Source organism: Geotrypetes seraphini, chromosome 2 (assembly GCF_902459505.1).
Source record: "Geotrypetes seraphini chromosome 2, aGeoSer1.1, whole genome shotgun sequence".
Classification (NCBI taxonomy): domain Eukaryota; kingdom Metazoa; phylum Chordata; class Amphibia; order Gymnophiona; family Dermophiidae; genus Geotrypetes; species Geotrypetes seraphini.
Window position 1 is genome coordinate 139,554,966 of NC_047085.1, and position 22,265 is coordinate 139,577,230.

The 22,265-nt window shown below is 40.2% G+C and overlaps 1 protein-coding gene across 1 annotated transcript in view; it reads right to left on the reverse strand.

Annotated features, from left to right (window-relative positions):
* LAMA3 (laminin subunit alpha 3) overlaps window positions 1–22,265 on the reverse strand; it is a 509,154-nt gene that overhangs the window by 230,193 nt on the left and 256,696 nt on the right. The window contains exons 35-37 of the mRNA XM_033933874.1: window positions 18,689–18,890; window positions 13,117–13,261; window positions 6,098–6,238 (exon numbers count right to left, since the gene is read on the reverse strand). Of these exons, the coding sequence (XP_033789765.1) occupies window positions 6,098–6,238; window positions 13,117–13,261; window positions 18,689–18,890 (488 nt within the window). The remainder of the gene's footprint in view (window positions 1–6,097; window positions 6,239–13,116; window positions 13,262–18,688; window positions 18,891–22,265) is intronic.

The following is a 22,265-nucleotide window of genomic DNA, read 5'->3' on the forward strand; positions in this document are numbered from 1 at the left end:
CAAAGTCGGTCGGCACTGGACCAAAGACCCTGAGTGCGAAGACTGTCTAGATGAGCCCCCCAAGTGTAGGCCGACGAGTCCGTAGTCAGGACCTTCTGCGGAGGAGGAGCATGAAACAGAAAACCTCTGGAAAGATTGGAAGAGAGTAATGGGACAAACAGACGTCTGTCCCAAGGTTTGCCACAGGGATAGGAAGGAAAATATACAAACCCCAGTGCAGAAGGGCTGACCAGGTCAGTGCCCAGGACAATAAATTAGCTGACTACCTGGTGAGTGACAATGAAGAAATGGAAATAGAACAGGAAGGCTTAGACTTACCTGAAGCAGTCCCAAAGCCAGGCAGGAAGAAGCTGCCTTGCTAATGTCCATTGCCTGTAAGGCAGAAAGCTCACAAGCAGTTTCCCCTCAGAGAAACGGCATGGGCTGAGGAAGGAATTCCCTTCCCCCATCCAAAGCCAAGGGGGAGTGGTTCTTTCCCTCAGCTTAAAGCCAGGCTCATCAGAGAGCAAAGGGAGGAAGGAGGAGGAGCAGAACGAGGCTTGGCAGTAGAGCAGAGGCAGGATGGGGCTGAGCTTGCCTCAGACCTTGCAGAGCAGTTCCTTAGCACTGACTGGGAAATGACTGAGGAACAGGCTGGTAATTTGGCCACCGAATTCCTTCCCCCAGAGCCAATGGTGTTGGAGGAACGTGGGGCTATACAGGAAAGCTGGTCAGAGGAAATGGAGAGCTGAATATCCTGGAAAAGGTCGGTGAACAGAGGTTTTGTTTTGGCTGTATTTCTCTGTTTGCTCTTTGAACTAATGACTGTGGGAGTTACTAGGGAAAATAATCCTGTACTGCAATTTCACATGTTAGTGTGCTGGAATTTGTAAAGGATACGATAATCTCCTCTTCATGTTATGTTCACAGCTGAACCAAACGCCAGGCTGTAATGCTGGCTAGTTTAAACCTCAGAGTTTCCTGGCTTCAGGACTCCGTGAAAATGCCCAGCTGTAAAGAGATTGCCATAGCAACTAACTAACTCAATTAGCCTGCCTGCCTCATAGGGAGAAGAAGATTAACCCTCTCAGGGAAAAGCCTGCTCGGGTCTAAGGAGAAAGTCCAGCCCAGCTGGAGAGAGTAAGTGCACTGCAGGACAGCACAGAATATGTCTCAGACATGAACAGGAATGTCTCTTCTGTAAAGCTACAGTGGAAAGTTATTTGTGCTGTTTCACCTCCTAGCCTCATGAAATACTAAGGACTGTATGTGGTTTATCAACCAAATCCAGAGCTGATTACTGGGTGACCAGGAGTGAAATGAACTTTTTCTGTTGGTTTTTGTATGATGTTCATGCTACCAGGAAAACCTGGAGTGGCACAGTAATTCCACGTCCGGTGGCCGAATAAAAGCTTATGTTTGCACCAAGCCCTTGGGGAATAGGCTTAGTTGGGCATTTGCCAGCGGCTACCAACTTGAAAGGAGACCCTAATTCTAAAGGGACCACGCCAGTAACAAACTTCGTGTCACTACCCGACGGCTCAGGGTGTTCGCAGAGAGCGTGGGTGTGACAGAGTGGTATCAGAGTGGGATACAATCCCTTTCAAAGTTGGGAGAAGGATACCGCATGCCAAAAACATTTTTTTTTTGTACAACTTTGGTCAAGTTCCTGGAGGAATTTTTGTTTGGTTCCTGGAGGAAAAGTGTTTTTTTACAAGCACAGTATGAATGCAGTGAACTAATTAATTGGATGCCATTGTTGGGAGTACCGGTTACAACACAACACAGCTTCCGGGTCCACGGAGGAGCTCGCTCAACTGCGGAGGATTCCACAGGCAGGCTACCGACAGCAGTGTTCCAGCACAGGAGCCAGGACACAGACGGTGCCGGGAGTTCTTGAGGAACCAGAGGGAACCAGGAGGTTCCAGAAGAAGGGCAGTGCACCCTGTTAAGGAGCACGCAGGCGCAGACTCGTCAGTTCCGCGGTAAGCGTGCTACACGCGGGGTCTGGCGAGGGTGGTATTGGGAGGCCAAGCTAACTAAATTATCACACTTAGATAGTGTACTTTCTTCCCCAGTCTCTGCAGGTCCAAGATGGAGATGTCGGCGTTGGCGGCAGTGGCAGCTGAACGGCAGCGGCAGAACGAGGAGCTCAAGAGAGTCCTAGAGACCAACCAAGGACTGTGGTAAGCACAACAAAGGTCAAAAAATCACTTAACCCTCCATTGCTGCAGGTACACACTTAGGAGCCATTTTACAAAGCTTCGGTAAGCACTAACACATGCTTACCTCAGCAAACAAATGTCAGGAAGTACTTTTGTGGCTTGCTGGGCATGCTGTGACAGACTGGGTATATTCAGCGCTAATTGGTTAGAGAAGCTACATTGCTGAGTACTGATTATCATGCGCTTAGCATGTGAGTTCTTACTGCCTATATCTGTGTCCTGCAAACCTTTTTACTCAGCAGCATGGTAAACTCCAGGCCGGGGCTGGAGGGCACCTAGAAATGCATGGATGTCGACATGACGACATCATGCACATGTGTGATGTCATCACATCGACATCTGCGCATGCGCGAAGGCCCTCCAGACAGGGCCCTGAGCTGCCAGTGGGGGCAGAGAGGCACGGAGAAGAGGTGCGGGTGCCAGTTAACTGCCTACAGGACATGCCTCTCACCACAAGAGGCAAGTCCTATAGGCAGTCAGCCGGTGCCAGCGTCTCTCCTTCTCGCCGTCTCGCGCCACACCCGGAATCTCACCGCGGAATATTAGTGTGCCACGGCACAGTTTGCGATACACTGACCTATATAATGGCTATAGAGACTCACACACTAATGGACACATGCTAATGCCAAAACTAGTGAATGGCCATTAATTTAAAAAATTCAGCCATTTTACCCCAGTGGTAAAAATGGCCTTAACGTATGGGAAAGACCCGTGTAAGGGCACGCTAAGGCCACTTTTTACCACTGTTTGTTTGGGTTTTTTTTAATTTTATTTATTCATTTTTGAATTCTTACAACAAGTGAATTAAACATATTATAATCAATTATCATATGACACTTGTAATTACAAACAGATCTTATCATATACAATAAATCCCCCCCTTTTGTCAAATTCCTTTTTCCATATGATATACATCCCCCATCCCACCCCTATATACCTACTACCAATGTGCTAAGAAATCTGATCATTAGAATAACTAGTCAATGGTTCCCAAATTTTCTTGAAATTGTGGATTCCCTTCTTGTAACGCTAACACCTTTTCCATTTTATATATATGACAAACTGAGTTCCACCAAAATGTATAATTTAATTTTGTATAATCCTTCCAATTTTGAGTAATTTGTTGCATGGCGACCCCTGTCAATATTAATAATAACTTGTTATTATTTGCAGAAATCGGACTCTGAGTTCTCATTGCTGTACCAAATAATATAGTGTCATATGAGAGTCCTACATGATTTTCTAATAATTTATTAATTTGGGGCCAAATTAATTTCCAAAAAGCATTTACGCAGGGACAAAAAAAAATTAAATGATGTAACGTTCCAACTTCTATTCTACAATGCCTGCATCTATTGGATCTAGTAATATCTATCTTTTGTAAACGCGTAGGGGTCCATAAAACTCAATGTAACAAAAACATCCACGTTTGACTCATAGATGCTGACCTTGTAGACCTTAATCTCCAGGACCAAAATCGTGGCCATTGAGACGCAGAAATTGTCTGTCCAATCTCAATACTCCAAATATCCCTAAGTCCAGTTTTCTTTTTTTTTATTTAAAAATCCATTTAACAATTTATACCATTTTGCGGCTTGGTGACCCAAAAAAATCCGCCTGGAAACAAAGAACCTGCAAGCTATATTGAGTATTAAGATCTTTCCATTCAGGGAACCCTGCCTGAATAGCCTGCTTCAATTGCATCCATTTAAAATATTGTGTTTTATTTAAGCCAAATTTATGTTGCAATTGTGAAAAACTAAGCAGTGATCCTTCTAAAATAACATCATTCAATGTTCGTATACCTGCAATTATCCATTGTTTCCAGATGATTTTAAATCCGCCAATCTTGATCCTGGAGTTTACCCAAATAGATTGATTTAATGATTTAGCAATTGGATCTGGTGACAAATTACTAATATATCTTAAAGTCTTCCAAGTATCCAGTAAGATTCTATTATCCTTGTATTTCCTAGGCAATTTTATACTAACTACATGTTCTAAATGTAATGGAAACAGGAGCCTCCATTCTAAATATAACCAATCCGGTACATTCTCCATGAGAGCTGGGAGGATCCAATACATACCCTGTCTTAGAATATAGGCTTCATGGTATCTATAAAAATTTGGAAAATTTACCCCTCCCTCCACAATTGGTCTTTGTAATGATGCTAAAGCAATTCTGGATCTTTTCCCAAACCAAACAAATTTTGTAAGAACATTGTTTAACTTTTTATAAAATGACCCCTGAAAAAATATTGGTATCATACTCATTTGATAACAAACCACAGGCAATATCGTCATTTTAATTGTTTGAACTCTTCCCCACCAAGAGAGATGTAAAGGATTCCATTGCTCACACATTTCTGTTATCTTTCTTAATAAAAGTTTTTCATTCTCTTTCACTGTGTCTTCAATTGTATTTTTGATAGTAATTCCTAAGAGGGGGGGTAATGAAAATAATTTCTATATAATATGTTATAATATATTATACAATATGTAATGTATGAATGAAAAGTAATAGAAGGGTGGGGGGAGGGAGAGGGGATAAAAATATATTTAGAACATAATGTATTAGATATAAAAGTGTTATTGTATATTCATTAATTGTATTTTAACATGTTGTACACTTTCTGTAAAATTTGAAAATAAAAAATAATATATAAAAAAAACAAAAAAAAAAACCTTCATCTTTCCAGATAAATGAATATGAATCAAATAATCCTTTGGTGCAATGAACATTAATTGGAAGAACTTCCGATTTACTCCAATTAATTTTATATCCAGAAAATTTTCAGAATTTCTCTAGAAGATTACGTAAACATGGAACAGTATTCCCCGGTTCTCTTAAATATAGTAAATTATCATCTGCATATGCAGAAAGTTTAAATTTCCAGTTAGAGTATGGGATTCCCTTTATCTCCTTAGTTTGATTAATTGCAATTAATAAGGGTTCAAGAACAACATCAAAAAGTAAGGGGGACAAAGGACATCCTTGTCTAACTCCCCTTCGCAAGTTAAATCTATCTGATAAATTATTATTAATATATAATCTTGCACCAGGAGAGCTATACAATGTCTGAGCCATTTTAATAAAACCGGGGCCTATACCAAACCATTCCAAAGCTTGATACATGAAACTCCATTCCACTCTATCAAATGCTTTTTCTGCATCTAAAGACACTATAAAAGCTGGATCATTAATATTTTTTGCTAAATTTAAAGAGTGAAATGCTAATCTAGTATTATTTGAAGAATGCCTTTTAGCAATAAATCCTGTTTGGTGGACATCAATAATAAAAGGAAGAGCTTTTGCCAATCTTAATGCTAATACTTTAGCAATCAATTTACCATCTACATTTAATAATGAAATAGGCCTGTAGTTTGAAACCAAAGTAGGATCCCTGTTTGGTTTTGGCAAGACAATAATTACAGAATCAGCCATAGTACCTGATATATTCCCATTGTTCATTTGATACTGATATAAATTTAATAGATATGGTAAAATAATATTTTGAAATGATTTATAAATTTTTACCACTGTTTGGTAAAAGGGCCCCTTAGATTGTGGGGCCTCCAGGAACAGGGGAAATACTTGCTTTACATACATTTAACCCACCTTGAGCTACTACTGAAAAAATGTAAGCTAAATCCACAAAATAATTCACTAAACATGCATGACCAATCCCTCTCTTCTACGAAACCGTGCTAGCGGTTCTTAGCACAGAGAGCTGTGCTAAATGGCCCGTGCTGCTCCCGACGCTCATAGGAACTCAATGAGCATCAGGAGCAGCGTGGCTCTCTGTGTTAAAAACCGATAGCGTGGTTTCATAGAAGAGGGGGCCAAAGTAATACGGGGACAAAAGAACATAACACCTGCTATTTTATTATACCTTCATCCTGTGCTTTTCTGTACTCTGGCACTGATTGGTTGCTCCAAAACAAAAGCAAGTAGTGCAGCCTTTAGGATTAGATGGGTCCAGATGGAATGAACCCTGGTGACAAGAATTGCATTTTGAGCCTTCCACATTTTCCTGTTGGGAGAGAGAGTATACATCATGTCAGCTTCTCTATATGTTTAAAATGTCTCAGTAATCCCTGTATACCTGAAATTTGCTGAATCCAGGAAGAAGCCCTCCAAAGACATTAAAAAAAAATAAGGGCAGAATAACTATATATAAAATCTATCATGTGCTACCAGTTCTCAAAGAGGGGATTTGGACATCATTCTCATTTCACAGTGGTAATACTTAGTGGCCAAGTTGCATATGTGGGCGGTACTGGATTCTGGAAAGAGCAGTGATCTGTGGATCCTGGCAGAAGACTGTTGCCACAGTTGCTGGGCTTAAAAATAAGGAAAAGTCACAGGCAAATACAAATGATAGCTTGTGGAACCATAGCCTAGTGGAAGCCAAACACTAGGAACAAACTGCTGCTGGCCATGACCCTCTTAATTTATAAAAATAAAATCAGGTTTATGTCAACCATTTATAGATATTTCCTTAACATCCCACAGATCAGTCCAGAACTTGTGAGTTATGTCCATATACCAGAGGATGGAGGCAGAGAAAAGTAGTTCTTTGTGATTCACCTTTTAAAGTTATTGTGCAGCCCCAGAACATTTAATATTTCTCTGTCTCCAAAGCAAATGGTGATGGTACTCCATGGAATTCCATGACTACTTGCCATAATAACTCCAGAGCTACTATATTTTAGCCTTATTGAGCTATAAAAAGTCCTGATATTCCAACGTATCAGCATTTTGGAAATACATGGAAGGTCCAAGTCCCCCTGGAAGGGCTTTTGAAGTTGAGAAGTCTTCAGACTTCTTATATGAGGCTCACTCCTAGATCAGTCCAGAAACTAGGATCCAGTTGAGTATGGGGAGTGCCTCACAGGAATATTTCTTAACCTGAGGGTAATATTCAGTGGTACCTAGTCCCTACCCAACTCCCCCACCACTCCTCTGAGGTGCTGTCTATGGAGATTCACTCTTCAAACTGCAACTAGACCATTATCAGACTAAACAGCTACAATGCTGTTCTGCATACAGCTTTTTCTTCTCAGAAATAAACATCATCATAAATTAGCCAATGTTCTTGGTGTTTTTCCTGTTTTCACAGGAGCAGATGCAAGAAAGCTTTCTTCTACATGCAATAGGAACAATTTCCACTTCATTCACATGGTAGAGACTGTTTTTCCTTCCTTCTGCAGGTTACCATTTTTGTTCCAGTATGTATGGTTATTCTCTGGTGACAAGGCTGCTTTGTCAACCATCTTACTATTGTTTCACCTCATATTCTTTTTCTGTATTGTCACTAATTCTTTGGTGAAATTGATTTGGCTGTCAAGTTCTGTTTGGCTGGGCAGTTACAACTTTTCTGCTCTGTGGGTTCCCTAATTATTTCTCTCCTGTTTGCTCTACTTTTAATTCTGTGTTTGGGCACTTAAAAAATAAAATCTGGAACATAAATCTCCTTCAAAGTTTTGCTGTCTTTTCATGATGTGCATTTTTACAGTACTGTTTGACTAACCTACCATAACATATGTTTGGGCTCCTCTTGTAGCTTTGTACTAGAGAAGGACACAGGGACAAATTTTTCCCCGTCCCCGCAGGAACTCAATTTCCCTGTCCCCGCGAGTTATGTTGCTGTCGCTGTCCCTGGCCCATTCTTGTAAGCTCTGCCTTAACCACACAAACCTCTAACACTTATGATTTTAAAAGGTTTGAGGCTTGTGTAGATGAGGACAGAACTTTCAGGAAAGGGACAGGAAAAGAACTTCCCACGACAGGATGGGAAAATGAGTTCCCGCGGAGACAGGGAAAAATTTGTCCCCATGTCATTCTCTATTTTGTACCTTTCTTATCTCTCAGTATATAAAATTTTACACTCTGTTTGCTCAAAACAAGATCACTGCAGTAGCACTATGTTAACCTCAAATAAGCCGGTTACTTTATTTCCCAAACACCACATATTAGATATATTTAATTAATTTATTTATTTATTTATTGGAATTCACAAGAATATCCTCTTGTACAAGCAAAACAGAAGGAAAAACAACTAAATACAAACTAGCAATTTACTGCTATATTTTACAAGGAAAAAATAAATAATCTTTCTTAGACCACAAACTCAAAAGGAAAATTGAATAAATTGAAGAGATAAGAAACACAGAAGAAAAATAGAAATTATGAAAGGCTTAACAACTTTAACCCCCCCCCCCCCCATTCTTTCTGCTGTTACTTTAAACCTTCCCAGCAGCTAGGTTCTTCACATCTAAGAAAGCACATAACTGTTCTTGTGAATAGAAGACATATTTAACTCCTTGGTATTTTATCAAATATTTGCATGGATATGCCAGCAAGAATGTCGCTCCAAGGGTTAAAGTCTCTGCCCTCTTAGCAAGAAATAACTTTCTTTGTTCCTGCATTGTTCTCGTGACATCGGGAAACATCCACACTTTCTTTCCATGAAACAATAATTGAGGACTTTGAAAATACAGTCTCATGATTGCATTCATATCTTGTTCAAAGACAAAAGATATGAACATAACATAACATAATAGCACATAACCCCTAGTTCAATGCGGTTTACAAAAGATTACGCTATGAATGAATACAGAGATAATGTAATACACAAAGAATTAGCTAGCAACAAATTTAGAAAAAAGAAAGGTTTTCAAAAGTTTTCTGTAATGTTTGTAGGATATTGAACTGGTCAATAATGGGCGGAATTCTTTATCAAATTGAGCTGCTTGGTAGGAAAGACAATGCCCATGATGTTTCTTACTTTTACAGCCCTTAACAGAAGGAAACGTAAATAAGGCATGGGATTTTCTCCTATTCCCGTGAATCATAATAACAAATCTATCAGCAAGATAGAGCGGGGCAATACCAAACATCTCAACTTGAAAATCACCCGAGCCTCAAATGGGAACAAGTGCAGCTCACAGTAGTAGGCCCTCTCCGTAGATTCAGAAACTGTAGTTTCTAATAGTTTAGTAACATTAAAAGAATCCAGTTGTGGAAGTTCCTCAGCTCCAAGGGGCAGATCCAGCAATTTTCTTTATATGTAAATAGTAGATTCTATTAAGTGGTGAATATGTTCTGGAGAAAATTTTAATATTTCAATTAAATATTTCTTCCACATATCTATAGGTGTCACCCCAAAGGCTTTCAGAAAATTCAATTAAGCAGACATTTAGGGCTCCTTTTACTAAGGTGCTCTAGCATTTTTAGCACACGCTAAAGATTAGTGCCCACTAACCACACGCTAAATGAAAAATACTAATGCAAGCTCTTAGTAAAAGGAACCCTTAATCTTTGGTTTTAATTCTCCAACTGCTCAATTTTTTACTCAACATTGTTCTTTCCTTTACCAAACTATTAGCACTTGAATGCTTGCCACATTGTCCTTTACTTCTTTTATCTCTTCAGAAAAATCTCCTCTAATTTTAACCAAGGATTTCCCCAGAGTATCTACCATACTTACAAGTGTTGTTAGTTCTTGTGAAGAAGATCTGGCCAACTGGGTGTTCAACCGCTCGAGAGAGTCCCAAATTCTCTCAAGGATAATTGCCGCCGACTTTGTTGTTTCAGAGCCAGCTGGGAAGCCAGCTCGCAAAACTCCCTGCTCGACCTCAACTTCAGTGAGTCCAACCCCATGATTCGGGGTCTCCTGAGCATCCACTTCCGCAATGGGCTCCCCTGATTGGACCGCAAGCTGAGCAGGGTGAGGGGGCAGAACAGCCACCGGAGGGGATAGAGAAACCTCCAGCTCGACATCCTCGGTCGCTCTTCCAACCGGAGAGAGCTTGAGCAAACTTCCAGGTACAACGGGGTTAAAAGGAGCTGCAGTGAAGTCCAGGATAGATCTCTGGATAGGGGTAGAAGTCCTAACCACAGCGGACTTGGGACGGACACTACCCTTCTGTTTTGAATGTGGCATTATTGAAGAAAATTATATATGATGAAACGCCGCTAGCTTCATGCTGCTGCCATCTTAACTCCTCCCCCTCATTAGCTGCATTTTATTGATGTCTATTGCATATCTCACTCCATAACACAATGGGCACCATTTCTCTGTGGAATAGCACATCTGTCTTTCCTGCATGCAGTTCTTACTATTCTTCAGTGCCATGGTATTCTCTGTTGGCTGAATTAGCTGATTCAGTGGCGTGTCACATCACGGTCACCGGTTTTTAATCTCACTGTCTCTTTGGTCACAGTCTCATATATGCTTAACCTCACAGTCTCACTTGGCCTTCACATCTTTACAAACGCTCAGTTTCTACTGACTCAGCTCTGCTTAACTTTGAAAACTCCACTGTACTTCACCTTTCTCTCTCAGTGGTGCTTTACCTCGCAGACTCAACTGTATTTACCCTCTCAAATTAACCTGTATTGTACCTCTTAGTCTGCTATGCTTAGTGTCACTAATTTAGCTGTCTTTAGCTTCACCATCTCAGCTATACTAGATCTCATCTTGTATTTCATCTTGCAGTTTTAGCTGGGCTTGTACTCAAAATCTCATCTGGGTTTCACCTCACAGTCTCTTCTGTGTGTGACCTCATAGTCTCTCACAGACTGAGCTTTGCTTAGCCTCATAAATTCAACTGTGCTTGACCTCAGGCTCGGCTGTGCTTAATCTCTGTACTTCACCTTACAGTATTTAGTCTTTCAGAACTAGCTGCTGTGACCATATGAACTCTTGTTATACGAGTCCTTCCAGACCTATCTGTGCTTAACCTCTAGGACTCTGAAGTGCTTAACCTCGCAGACTATGCTGTGCTTATCATAACAGATGCAGTTGGGCTTGTCATCTGTGTAACAGCAGGATTTCTCGCTTCAGACACAGGAAGACTTCTCGTCTCACACATAGTAGGTCTTGTCACTGCAAACACAGCTTTAGAATCAGGGTTCTCTAGTTTGGAAATTTCTTCATCCAAAAAGGCATTTGTGGGCTCTGGGGCCATAAGGCATCACATGAGTAGATGAAATTTTGTATGTACTGAGAAGAGGACGGCAGTGGTCTATGGCATCACTACTGAAAGAGGGAACATCTGGTAACCTACCCTGAGGAGGAGGAGACTTGGTTAACCTTATGATAGGGCGGGCTGGCCCTGATAACTACAAGTGCCTGCTAGGACTTCTAAAAGCTTCCCACTTCAATGGCTGCAGCTGTCTACCAATGAGGAATGCTCATCTAGAGCACCTTTGGAGCAGCACTGGAAGATCAGTGGGGGACACTGGTGAAGTATGTTCATTTTGGTGAAGATTTTGGGTAATATGGGGATGAGGAAGAACATGAGTGGCTTTGTTTGAGGGTGAATTATATCAGAAAACCATAAACATCAAGCTCTTAGTACTGGTTGGTCCGGGGGGCCCTACAAGAAGATAGGGTGTTTGTTTTTTTGGAGAAAAAGAGATCTCTTTGGGACTGTTGTGTTCATGGGTGGTGACTTTGAGGGGAAGTGGAAGTGCATTCTTTTTTCATGTGCAGGTCCCTTTAAGATGCCAGAGGTTAGTGGCAGGAATAACGCAGCTTGCAAGGTTGATCACAAGCTGCATTATTCATATACCACAGGAGTCTCTAATTTGCAGTGCTGAGACAGGTTAGTGACTCCCACAATTAACTATGGTACAGTAATGGGCTAGCTTTTACTACACCTAAATAACTACTTCCCTAAAGAGTATGCCTTGAGTTAATTTAACCTTGTTTTCTTCTGACGTATCTTTATGTTTATTCTTGCTTTCTCTCCATAATGTGGACTTGAATTGAATGTGTTTCTTTGGATCATATTTCCTTGTTTCCTTTTTATTTATTGCAATATCTTTATTTCAATGTATTTAGAGTTACTGTATTAAATCTCAAAAAAATTGTGTGTGTTTTGATCTAAAGAAACCGCCAACACAGTAAGCTGGTAAAATTACTAAAAGAACCATAGGATCAGGTAGATTGTGAGACAATGGCACATGGGGCCGTCAGAAGAGTCAAGTGGACACCCAGGGCAAGAGACCTGGGCTTTCTCTACCATCACTGTAAGTAAGCTCCAATGCAGCCACTTCTGTGAGGCCATACCATTAGAACAGGGCAGCTGATTGGCTGGCCATATCAGAGGGAGAACCTCCTTCCCCTCCATGCAGTCTAGTTATGATATTAGAGGAACAATCGTCCCATATCATAGTATCAGAGGGGAAACACCAAGGTATTGCTTAGACCGACAGTCTTGTCAGCGAGCATCTGGATGCTTCTGACTGAGGAAAGTGGTTAATTGAAGAGTCTGAAATGACGCATGAACAATTGGGGGGGTTCCTCTATTTAAATGGTTTCCCTCATTCCCCTCTTTCATGTAAACCTGATTCCTATCACACAATAATGTAAGGATTTGAAAATATAAAAATTAAGCCCATATCTATTTGAGAATGGATTCTGTTCTTCAAAATAAATTCCCTGATACCAGGGAATTATTCCAAATTGCACTCTCCTTTTTCAGAGGAGATAGTCAAAATGTGGCATATTTATACAATTTCTTATGCAAATGGATAGTTCATTAAGCATTCAGTACATTAACCCCCTCTTTTACTAACGCATAGTGTGGGTTTTAGCGCCGGCTGTGGTGGTAACTGCTCCAACACTCATAGAATTCCTATATGCGCCGGAGCAGTTACCGCTGCTGCCGGCGCTAAAATCCACGTTATGCATTAGTAAAAGAGGGGGTAAATCATAAGTCATGACATACTTTATCTTTCAATGCAAAGTAAATTTTAGCCCTTGCCTTTTGGCTACCTATATCTTGGCCCAGTCAACAGACTCTACCTTATCTTCAAACATCTTACATCAAGTGGTGCATCAGGATAACATATACCAAACATTTCTCCCCAAACAAGTACATTTTCAGTTTAGCTAACCTTGCAAAGGCAGCTTCCTGTCTGAGGATTACAGACAGCTTGCTCTGTCCCAGCTCTATCACATCCACAGGAAATGCACCCCGGAAAATCGTAATAGCCAGGAGCACAGTGATTGCATTGTCGGCCTGCTATTCTTGGCTTACACCTTTACCATTAAAAAAAAAATAGAGAATAAAGGCATTGATGCAAATGGATAGTTCATTTTACAGAAAGTTTAAAGGTCTTGATTTATGGTACTACAGAAACTTTCATAACTTTAGTTTTTATTATCTCATAATTATGAATGGGGAAGCCTTAGCTAAGGTCAGGCTGATAGCTGATGGCCCCCCCCCCCCTTTCCCACATACACACACACACTTTTATCAAGTTGTGCTAGAAGTTTTATTCTTCATGTTTTGATTTGGGAACAATGCTGCGACCTCACCTTGAGCACTGCATTCAGTTCTGGTCTCCTTATCTCAAAAAAGATATAGTGGCACTAGAAAAGGTTCAAAAAAGAGCGACCAAGATGATAAAGGGGATGGAACTCCTCTCGTATGAGTAAAGACTAAAAAGGTTAATAATAATAATAATAACAGCTTATATACCGCAATACCGTGAAGTTCTATGCGGTTTACAGAAGATTAAGCAAAGGTAACAAATTGAATTGACTTTAAGAGGGGAGGAAGAAAGAGAATTAATAGGACAGGAAATTCATTGTTGAGGAGAGAGTGATCAAAAGGACAAGTTAATCGCTATAGAGGGGAGAGAGAAGAGAGGATCAGTTGTCTAGATCACAGTTCTTCAACCGCCGGTCCACGGACCGGTGCCGATCCACAAAAAAATGTTGCCGGTCCGCAAAGGATTCGGGTCCCCAGCCACAGCAAAAAGTGCCGGCGTCAGCTGACGTGCCACTTCCTGTTGCCGTCGCTATGCCGACACTCCCTGCCTTCCACTTCCTACTCCTGCCGCGTATGTCTCCGCACCCCCAGACAAGCAGGGGCAGCTTTGTGTGCTTTTAACTTCGGCACACAGCTGCCCCTAAGCAGTATTTTAGCCGCGGTTTCATGAGGCAGCCTTGGGGCCTTTGATAGGCCGGCCCACATCGCATCATCAAAGCGGGCCGGCCTACCAAAGGCCCCGAGGCAGCCTCATGAAACCGCGGCTAAAATACTGCTTAGGGGCAGCTGTGTGCCGAAGTTAAAGGCACACAGAGCTGCTGCTAGCCTACATAGAGGAAACTTTGCTGGAGAGGGAAGGAGGGAAGGGAGTAGGGGTGCTCCTGGACAAGGGAGGGGAAAGGGCTACTGCTGACAGGGGAGAAGGGAAAGGGAAGGGTCGAGAGTTACTGTTGGATAAGGGGAGGAGGAAAGGGAGAAGGGGTACTCCTGGACAAGGGAGGGGAAGGGGTTACTGATGACAGGGGAGAAGGGGAAGGGATGAGAATTACTGTTGGATAAGGGGAGGAAGAAAGGGAGAAGGTACTGCTGGACAGGGGAGGAGGAACATTTGAAGGAAACAGCTGGCAGGGAGATTAGAGGAGGGGAAGGAGTCAGGATGGAATGGAGAGATCAGATGAGGGAAAGGGGAGAGACAGAGGAATGACAAAGTAGAAAGAGATTGATGCTGGGAAGGGGGATCAGATGAAAAATAAGGAAAGAGGTGTAGGAGAGAGGGGCATAGAAAGAACGCAGATACCATATGGAAGGGGGAGGGGTAGAGGGCAGACAGTGGATGGAAGAGGCAGATGCTGGATTGAAGAGAGTGAAAAGAAGATGAAAGCAGAAACCAGAGACGACAAAAGGTAGAAAAAAATAATTTTATTTCTATCTTGTGATTAGAATATATCAGATTTAAAATATGTATCCTGCTAGAGCTGATGTTAGACATAACTGGGGAGTGCAAAGCCCAGGCAGTGTGTCTTTAGCTTCCAGCTGGCTTAGGGCTCTCTCTGACCAGGAGGCAGTTGCCCTAGTTCCACTCCCCTAACACCATTCCTGCCATGTATGACTGCGGTATTCTGTTAGCATGATATTTGTGTAGCATTCTGTAATAATTTGGCTTGTTCAGTTTTCTTGATAGTAGAGGGGATATATGTGAAGGGGAGGGGAGACAGGGGTTTTGTTGATCCAGCTCTGAATTATTTGTATTTATAAAATGACAATTGTACAGAATATTGTTTCTTTTTATACTTTAATAAAATACATTCAATATAAAATCATAACTGAGGCTTGTGTGGATGGGATCAGATGATTTGTGGGGACCGACTCGCGGAGATGGGGCAGAAACAGGGTTTTTAAATTTTAGTCCTAGTAGTTTGCCGGTCCACAAAATAATTCTTTTTTTTCTGCCGGTCCACGGGTGTAAAAAGGTTGAAGAACACTGGTCTAGATGCTTTAGGAACAAGTGTGTTTTTAGACGTTTCCTAAATTCCCCATAAGTGGTGGGCGAAAGCAATTGTTCTAGGTCTTTACCCCATGATGCTGCTTGGTGTGAGAGAAGGTGTTCATGGTGTTTTTTCAGTTTACAACCTTGAACTGGGGGGGAAACGAAATTGGAATGCGAGCTTCTCTTGTGTCTGTTGGCTGAGAAGAAGAAAAGGTCAGTTATGTATTTAGGGGCAAGTCTATGTAGTGCTTTAAAGCAGAAGCAGGCAAATTTAAACTTTACGCGCGCCGCCCTTGGCAGCCAATGCAGATGCCGGTAGTAGGGTGTCACATGGGCAAACTTCCTCAGCCCAAAGATCAGTCTGACTGCTCCCCTCTTAAACGTTGCATATTCTTTTGGGAAATTGCTAAATAAGCGATGTTACAGTAGTCAAGTAGACTTAGTACGAGGGATTGGACTAGGGTTCTGAATGCCAATGTATCGAAGTAAGCTTTAATGGATCTGAGTTTCCAGAGAGTAAAGAATCCCTTTCTGATTAAGGAGTCTACCTGGTCTTTCATGGTTAGGCATTGATCCAAAGTTACACCTAGTAGATGGCTGAGGGGAGATATGATTGAAGTCTACAAAACCCTGAGTGGTGTTGAACAGGTACAAGTAGATTGATTTTTTACTGCATCAAGATTTACAAAGACTAGGGGACACTCGGAGTTACTTTTAAAACCAACAGGAGGAAATATTTTTTCACTCAGAGAATAGTTAAGCTCTGGAACACGTTGCCAGAGGATGTGGTAAGTGTGGCTAATATAGCTGGTTTTTAAGAAAGGTTTGGACAAGTTCCTGAAGGAAAAATCCATAGTCTACTGTTGAGACAGACATGGGGAAAGCCACTGCTTACCCTAGTTGGGTTTTTGCCAGATCCCGTGAAGACGGGATTATGGGCAAGATGGACCATTGGGCTGACCCAGTAAGGCTATTCTTATGTTCTTATGTTATTTTAATTTTTCTACAGCATTTTGCTCAATTCCCTTCATGTGTTGATATAGGTCACTGAAGTTAAAATTGTTTATAGTGACCGATGTTTCCACAACCCCACTATTTTTTTCTTTTTTTAAGTATAGTTTTTTACTCGGGTGTGTTTTCGTGAAGTTCTATTTTAATTTTTTTGCAGTCCACCATAGTTGCTTTATTTCTGCAGTTTTTCACTTATAGTTTTTACCTACATAATCGTGCCCTTGCCCGAGTCTTTTTATAGAATGTTATTCCTTCTGTTTATATATTTTTTATCTCTCTGTTTATGGAATGTCTTTACTGCAAATATCATGACAGGTTTCATCTAGTGGTACTTGAAAGATACCTCATGTTTTTTGCCTTATCATTTATCAAACTTTGATACAGCTGTGTCTTGGTATGTATTTATTTATCATTGTATTTTCTAGTGATTCAAAAATGTGTGTGGTGCAGTGGTTAAAGCTACAGCCTCGGCACCCTGAGGTTGTGGGTTCAAATCCTGCACTGCTCCTTGTGACCCTGGGCAAGTCACTTAATCCCCATTGTTCCAGATACATTAGATATAGTGGGAACCCGCCAGGACAGTTAGGGAAAAATGCTTGAATACCTGAATAATTTGTAATCCGCATAGAATTGTAGGATATGCGGAATAGATATTATAAAAAAAGAAAATTCAAGTTCACTTGTATGTTATCAAGTTTTTCTTGGAGTCCATTTAGCCACCATTTTAAATGGTATTTATTTGATTTTAATTTTTTATATTGGCTTATTATTTGATTATTTTATATATTTTTAACATTTTGTATGTTAAATTGTGGTTAAGAATTTATTTTAATACTTGGCAATATGTTTTACATTTACTATATTTGTTCATTCATAGACCCCTGAAGAAGGCACTTAGGTGCCGAAACACTGGCCATATTGAGTTAGTTAGATGTTTTCAACTAATAATCAATAAAGATCTCAGCTGATACATCTCTACCATCTGTACTTTTGGAGCCAAAGACTGAAAAAGAGTAGGACAGGCACATAAGATCTCTTAGGGAGAGGAGGAGATAGAGGATGATGCAGATGAGCAGACTTGATGGGCCATTTGACATTTATCTGCCATCTTGTTTCTATGTTTTTATGTGTATCTGGTGGAAGTCCACTAAAATGGAATATAGGCCTACAGACTTACAGACTGGATGAAGTGAAGGGATGTGATCACCACCAGCACTATGCTGGGTAGGTGTGTGTGTGGAGGGGGGGGTATTCGCTTTAAAATTGTTTTCAATGCATGCTATTTGTGACTAATTTTGTTATCTTTGACGAGTATTGTTTCCTATTTGTAAACTTCTGTCTTCAATAAAAATATTCAACTATAAAGATGACACGACGAACTTTAAACACAATATTAATACTCATTTGTTAAATGATTAAAGGGCAAATTCTATAAGAAGCGCCCAAAAGTTAGGTGCCGAAATAGGCACTGTTCATTGCGATTCAAGTAAAATTGGGTGCTGTTTAATGAATCACGCTGAGCGGCACCTATTTTGGAGGCACCCAATAAATAGGCCAGCTCTAGGCACAACTAATCATGCTTAAGAGCAGTGATTCTGTAACAAGGTAGCCACGCCCACGCCTAAAATGCACAGCGCCTATTTTTTTGAAGGCCGCCTAAATTTTTAGAGGTGCCTTATTGCAGAATCGCTTTTTCTTGATAGGCCCTGTTTCAATTATTGCTGATTAAAAAGCTTAATTGAGCTTGTTAATCAATTTAGATAGACACCTATCTAATAGGTGCCTAACATTAGGCGCCGATTTCAGAATTTGAGCCTAAATGTATATCCTTAAAAATCTGATGGTGTGCCTTGACAATTTGTGCATCTTGTCATGTGCTGTGAGATGAAATAGATTGAAAATCACTGTTCTAGAGAGCGGTCTTACCATATCTTATAAGGCAGCTCCTCTTAAACCCCTCCCTTTTATAAAACTGTAGCGGTAACAACTCTGACACTCATAGGAATTCTATGGTTTTGTAAAAGGGGGGGAGTTAGCTGCAGTACATTGTACATATATTTTTCTACATTTTTTAGAGGCTGGAGGAAGGGAAGAAGCTACCATAATTTTTCTATTGAATCCCCTATTTCCAACTCCCCCTCCCCCCACCATGCACCCTCATGTTTTTTTCTATAGCTTCAAAGTTCAAACTTACTTGCACTGGCCACTGTCTTTATCACATTCTGCGCTGGGAAATTTTACCCCATCTCCTGAGCAGTTGCAGCCTTCACATCCAACCAGTGGATGGTAGCTGAATGACTGCTTCTCACACACTTCACATTTGGGCTTCACCGTTTGCGGGGGACAGATACATTTGCCGGTTACTTCATCACAAAGGCGCTGGCCACAATTGCATGCTAGATTTGGAAAAACAAAATTCTATATGCAAATATCAAACATCTAGCAAACATGATTATAGCAAAGCACAGAAATAGGAAGAGCATGTGACCACATTCACTAAGGGAGATCATTGCTAACCTATGTAAAGGGAAAAAATGCATCATATTTGCCTTGAAATGGCAAAATTCTGCATTATTTTATTGCAATGTATGTAAGTCTAAGTCACTGCAGGCTACATATTAATCAGATGCAAAGCACCCCATTCTCTAAATTGAACAACAGAACTTGTGTTGAACTTCACAAGCTGCACTATTTATGGAAAAATAATGTCAACTTTGAAATGGTGTTACTTTTTCTGCAATAATGTGCTGCCCAATGCTCCCAGGCATCATCTTAAAGAGGCCAGACCTGCAATAGCATCAAGTATTTTTCTCTCCCCTTTCTTCCTCAGCAACTCTGAACAGAACTCCCTATTCCTAACTGTTGAAGTCATTGAAGCCCACAGTCCAAGCATCCTACCCCATGCCCTCTGCCTTCTGAAGACCCCCTTCTCTCCATTAGACCCCTTTCACTGGGCCTATTTCAGTCAATCCGTGGTGGTCTAGAGAGTAATGAGGCAGCAGTAATTCATAGTCACTCCTAACCCATGCAGCTGCAGGTTCAAAATGGCCTCTCTTGAACTCTAGCAGTAGTCTCATGGTACTGCCACTAGGGCAGGGTTTTCCAAACTGTGAGTCATGACCCAAAATGTGCTAGCTGGTGCTAAACGCTTTTGCCGTTTTGTAAAGGGGAGGGTATATGACTGTAGAATGAATATTATAAATATGAGAGGGTAGATAGCCTATTGTAAATTGCTTTGGGTGTTCTAGAAAAGTGATAAATATGCTGAAATAAATAAATAAATATTACTGCTTCCCCAGGCCCAACCTGAAGCACTTTTAGCACCTTAATCTCCACTGTATTGGTTTTAAAATTGTTATTTTAAATCTGATGTCTCAGTTTTAATATTGCTTTGTTTTTATTCTTACTTGGCTTTTAATTTTGTTCCAGCTGACTTCTTTACGATCCTATTGCCACCGCACAGCGGCGGCACGCTGTGGACTCCACCCCCATTTGCCCGGTACATGAGTTATTTAAACAGGATCTTTGCGGCGCGCTCCAAGTTCTGCTCCTTATTGCGCTCCTTTGTGCGCGACCATTTCTGAACAATGTTCAACGCTGCCTTACAACGAAATATAACGGTATCCATTTTTGGGTGAGTAAAAGGATTCTAAATTTGCTAATTACATTGGTCATTTATCTTCTCATTATCCCCAGAAACATTTCAGCCATTCCTTGTTCAAAAATCGCATTAGTTTTATTTCATAACTCTGATTTAGTTGCCTCGTTAACTTCTGTTCAAGACTTTGACATATTTAATAACATGGAGCTATCTACCGTAAATATTCCAGTAATTTGTGGTCACCGACCACCAAAATTACTACAAAAACTCAATAACTTGCCTATTAGGGACTGTACCAATAACATTACAATTGATCATCATTCATTTTCATCCAAGACTCCCACCTGCATTAATCTTAATAAATTTTCTCTTAAAATTGGTTTAATTAATACTCGATCCTTAAAAACTAAATATCATCTAATCAAAGATCTTATTAGTCATTATGCCTTTGACGTACTATGTGTGGTAGAAACATGGCTTATAGATGTTGAAGAGGCTTATCTTTCATATGCCTGTCCCGTGGGCTACTCATATTTTTTTAACCATCGCTCTTATAAACGCGGTGGGGGACTGGCAGTATTTTTACGCGACTCATTAGTACTGCATAATACCAACCTTTCTACCAACTCTATTATCGAGACATTACAATTCTCCTTAAGTACTAATCCCAAATTAGATATACTACTAGTTTATGTACCCCCACCAATCAACAGCAATACCCTTCAATTATTAGAATCTTTGCTCTTTGACTTTGGTTCATCTTCTATTAACCCCCTAATTTTGGGGGACTTTAACATACATTTCGATGACCTAAACAACAATTATACCAAAGATATTTCTTCTATCTTGACTCAAATCGATTTTTGTACAACGCTTTCTCAACCTACACATCAAGCAGGTCATACTATTGACATAGTCTTTGTACCAGTGGCATCTAAAAAAAATTTTTCATTCGGTTCTTTTATAACTGTCCCGTGGTCAGACCATTTTTTAATTCCATTAACCTATTTCTCTCCTACAGTTAAAAATGAGACTGTTAGTAAAATTATCAAATTTAGAGATTTTAAAACATTATCCGTTAAGCAACTAGCTGAAAACTTCCATTTTACACCTTCTAACAATACATCCATCACACTAGATGATTACTTATTATTATGGGACGAGAATATTCAACTTTTACTTGACAAAGTAGTTCCATTTCATACTAAATATATCTCAGCTAGAAAATGCTCGAATCCTTGGTTTACTGCAGAACTCTTATTAATTAAAAAACAATTGAGATCCCTTGAACGCTGTTGGAGAAAAAACAAAACTCATTCCAATTTAGAAAAATTTAAAACTCACTCCAATCTTTACAAAGAAAAAATAAATCAAGCAAAAAAAAAATACTACTCTGATCAAATTCTAAAAGCTAGAAATGTTTCAACTCTATTTAAAATCTTAAAAACAATTAGTCCATCTTCAAAGAAACTTGACCACTCTTCAAGCCAGTTACCAACTGCACAGGAACTTGCAACCTATTTTGCAGATAAAATTAAAAATATTAGAGAAAAATTTGTAGTTACCAATAAGTTTATCCCTGATCCATTTGATACAGCAACTTCATCAGTGCTATCAGCAAAATGCTCTCAATTTCATCTCCCTTCTCTGGAAGAACTAAAAGCTCTAATCAAAACAATCAACAGTAAAGGTACACGAAACGAATCTATCCCGCCTTTTATTCTTAAAAAACATTTTGACTTTTTTGGACCTCTAATACTTTTTCTGATTAACGAAAGTCTACAACACAGTACAATGCCAACGGCCTGGAAAACTTCTATTATTCATCCCATTGTTAAAGATCAAAAAATTGGCAGCTCAGAGAAATCAAATTATAGGCCAATTGCCAATATCCCATTTCTTGCAAAGATAACAGAGAAAATTGTTTTCAATCAAATATCTAACTTTATAGAACAAACAAATACACTTCATCCTAACCAAACCGGTTTCCGGCAACACCATTCCACCGAACATTCCCTAATAGGTATGACATCATCTATACTATACCACCTTGATCACCACTCTTCTGTCCTTTTGATTTCACTAGATCTTTCAGCAGCATTCGACACGGTTGATCATAATCTTTTATTAAACAGATTACAATCTATTGGCATTTCTGAGCAAGTTCTTC